At 35.4% G+C, this 3,554-nt stretch overlaps 1 protein-coding gene across 1 annotated transcript in view; it reads left to right on the forward strand.

The window, feature by feature from the left end:
* The first annotated feature begins 322 nt into the window (after positions 1–322).
* The window catches only part of LOC113228820 (aldose 1-epimerase-like), a 27,563-nt gene continuing 24,331 nt past the window's right edge, over positions 323–3,554 (forward strand). The window contains exon 1 of the mRNA XM_026462224.1: positions 323–517. Coding sequence (XP_026318009.1) covers positions 323–517 — 195 coding nt within the window. The remainder of the gene's footprint in view (positions 518–3,554) is intronic.

Here is a 3,554-nt window from a genome sequence, read left to right on the forward strand (position 1 = left end):
TACTTTTTTAAACTTCTTTAGAAACCAGTGCACAGTAGTGAGATACAATTTATCTGTAATACATAGAACAAATATATACACAAAAATCTCGCCTGTCACCCATTCAGGGGTAGGCAGAGACTGTGGACCTCCAGTTTTCGGTTGCCCGTACGCTGCGAACGCGAAAGGACGTATCGATCAATTATTTGTTTGCGCGCGCTTGACATAGTTTTTTAAGATGGCGAAATGTGCAAAATGCAACAAACTAGTTGGAAAAAAAAGCCCAGGTGTACAATGTAACAAATGTAGCAAGTGGATTCACGGCTCCTGCGCATCATTGTCCATGGATCAGTTAAATGCATTATCAGTGACCGAATCAGTTGATTGGAAATGCAACCGTTGCTCCACAACGAATGGTGGCAAACCGAAACGTATTTCGGTCATATTACCGGACCATGAAGATGTAGAATCAGAAACTGATATGGAATGTGATAGTCGTAAAGATCAGGATAAATTCTTACATGAAATACGTAAAGAGGTACGAAGTATGAGAGAAACGGTACGCGATATAATAAGAGATGAACTGCAGAGTACCCTTCATTTTTTCTCAAAAAAAAATTGACGAATATGAAGAAAAAATTACTGATTACGAAACCAGGCTTAAATTAACGGAAAACCAATATAAAAATGTATCGAATTTGTGCAAAAATCTAGAACTCCGGAATGAATTACTTGAGCAAAAATTTAACAAATGGGAACAAGCACAACTGAATAACGAGATTGAGATATGTGGAATAATGGTTAAAGAAAACGAGGACGTAACCAAGATTGCAGTAGCAGTAAGTAAAATCCTCCGCCAAAAACCCGAGGATATAATAAAGGCTTATAGGAAGAAAAAAGTAATCCGACAGGGCACAGCACGAGCTGTACGAGAAGCCGCCGATGCGCCAATCGGCGTGACCTTACGAGAGGGTTGCCGCGAACAATGGCTGCGTGCGATAAGGGACACTAGGATAAGTCCTAGTGATCTGTAGTAGTTGACGGGGAGGTCGGTGGTGACACTAAGGTATACTTGCGTGCTGCACTAAGCCCTATTACATCATACTTACTGTGGAAGGCCAAGACGGATCTGAGGGACAAGGCTCTGTGCAAATATGTGTGGTGTAGGGAGGGAACGGTAATGGTTCGTAGAACCGATGGTGATCATAAGATTTACTATGTACGCTCAGGTAATGATATTGAGACGATCAAAAGGGAGCTACAGAAAAAATGAGGTATGTCACTTAATTTTTAACTAATTTTTTTCCTTTTCTTTTTCACTTCTATTTTATTTTGTCATTACCGTCATTTTTGCGAAAAATTATATAAAAAAATTTTTATGAACTTTAATACATCAGATATAGTTGAAACAACACACCAGTTGTGGACAGATTTTGTATGTGACATACCTCGAAAAAGAAATAAATTATTATTATTGCATGTTAACTTAAGATCATTGATAAAAAATCATTCTCAAATTGAATTCATTGTATCTACATGCCCGGCAATAATACATCTTGTTGTAATCACGGAAGTAAATATAAATAACATAACAAAAAACCTATTTCAATTAGAAAACTATACAATGTACACGGAGCTACGAAGCAAACGAAGAGGAGGCGGTATAATGTTGTATGCTCATAACAGTGTAAGGTTTATGCAATGTTCAAAAATTACATTTGAATTCGAGTGCTTATCTGGCGAAGTGATCAGTCATGATGGCTATAAAACAAACCTTTGTGCTATTTATCGGCCGCCTCACCTTAGTGTTTGTAGCTTCGTTAAGGAATTATCACGGCTTATACATAATTATCCTACAAACTCAAATTGTATTATAGTGGGTGATATGAATATAGATTTAAGTACATCAAGCACATTAGTAAATTCATATCTTAATGAATTAACAGAAGCAGGATTCCAAAGTTGCGTTAATCAATACACCAGAATTGAAACTACGAAAAGAGGCACATCCAAAACGTGCATAGATCACATATTCATCCGTGACGTACTTGAGCGAAATAGCCGTAGTCATATAATAAAGTCAACTGTGGTACAAAACGCGGTGGCCGATCACTTCATAACCGGACTAGCGCTCATCGGCGCGGATACAATTCGACGCGACACGTTCAATACCACCGTTAATGACACTAAAATAAGACATGAACTCGCTTGTATTGACTGGAGCCCGGTTTTTCAAATACCTGAGAAAAATGGAATTCTTAATTATATATTAAATGTGTTTGATAATATATATAGTAAGTGTAAAGAATGTAAAATAGTATATTTTGATGGAAAAAAGAAATGTACTTGGATAACAGATAAATTAATTGAAATGGCTGAAACGAAAAGTAAACTTCTAAAATAATATTTGTCCGATGTAACTAATAAAAAAAACGAATTAATTTATAAAAAGTATAGAAATAGAACAAATAAACTTATGAATAAAGCCCGAAATAATTCAATAAAAAGGGAAATCCATAGCAATTTGAAGAATCCAAAGAAAATGTGGGATATTATTAATAGATTATCTGGAAGGATTGTACAGGTTATTGATGATGTACTAATTAAACACTTCCGTATGAAGGCTAAAGATTTATCTAATAAATTTGCAGAGGATTTTGAAAGTAATGTAAAAAACCTAGTTGACTCCTGCTCTTCACCAATGCTTGACGAGATGTCTTATATAAATACTCCAAACGTCTCATTAAAATTAAATAAAATAAATGAACAAGTATTAGCAAAGATAATTGACGGTTTAAATTCCAATAAGAGTCCGGGTATTGACAAAATAAGGGCAAAAGATATTAAATACATTGCCTCGGACATAGCACCTGTCTTAACACATTTAATTAACAGGTGTATAACAACTTCCACTTATCCTGACAGATTAAAAATAGGTGTTGTTAGACCTATACATAAAAAGGGTAGCTATACTGATACTAACAACTACAGGCCGATTACAATCTTATCATGTATTGACAAGATAATAGAAAAATATATAGGGAGGGAAATTAATGATTTCTTGTCAAAAAATCGAGTCATTAATCAGCATCAATTCGGATTTCAGAAGAATAAAAGTACAGTAAAACTACTGTCTTTGTTTTCAGAGGAGGTAAATGGCCATTTAAATGATAAAAAGCATGTGCTTACAATTATGGTAGACTTTAGCAAGGCATTTGATGTGTTAAATTATGAAATATTATATAAAAAAATGATGCAGAATGGTATACAGGGCCCACTGCTGGACTGGTTTAAAAATTATCACCATAAAAGATTTAACACTGTCAGTATAAACGGTGTTCATAGTGACTTAATTCCTACCGTATGCGGAACAGCACAAGGCTCAATTTTGGGGCCTACTGAGTATCTTATTTATGTCAACGATATGTGTAACATATTCAGGGAGAGCTCTGTATACCAGTTCGCTGATGATACTTGCTTGATAACTGCACACCAAGATATACAAGTCGCCCAATGTATGATGCAGATCGAATTTAATAAGCTATGTAAATGGGCACACGATCTGGGTCTGTCTA

This window comes from Hyposmocoma kahamanoa, unplaced genomic scaffold (assembly GCF_003589595.1).
Source record: "Hyposmocoma kahamanoa isolate Upper Pololo Valley unplaced genomic scaffold, ASM358959v1 244, whole genome shotgun sequence".
Lineage (NCBI taxonomy): Eukaryota > Metazoa > Arthropoda > Insecta > Lepidoptera > Cosmopterigidae > Hyposmocoma > Hyposmocoma kahamanoa.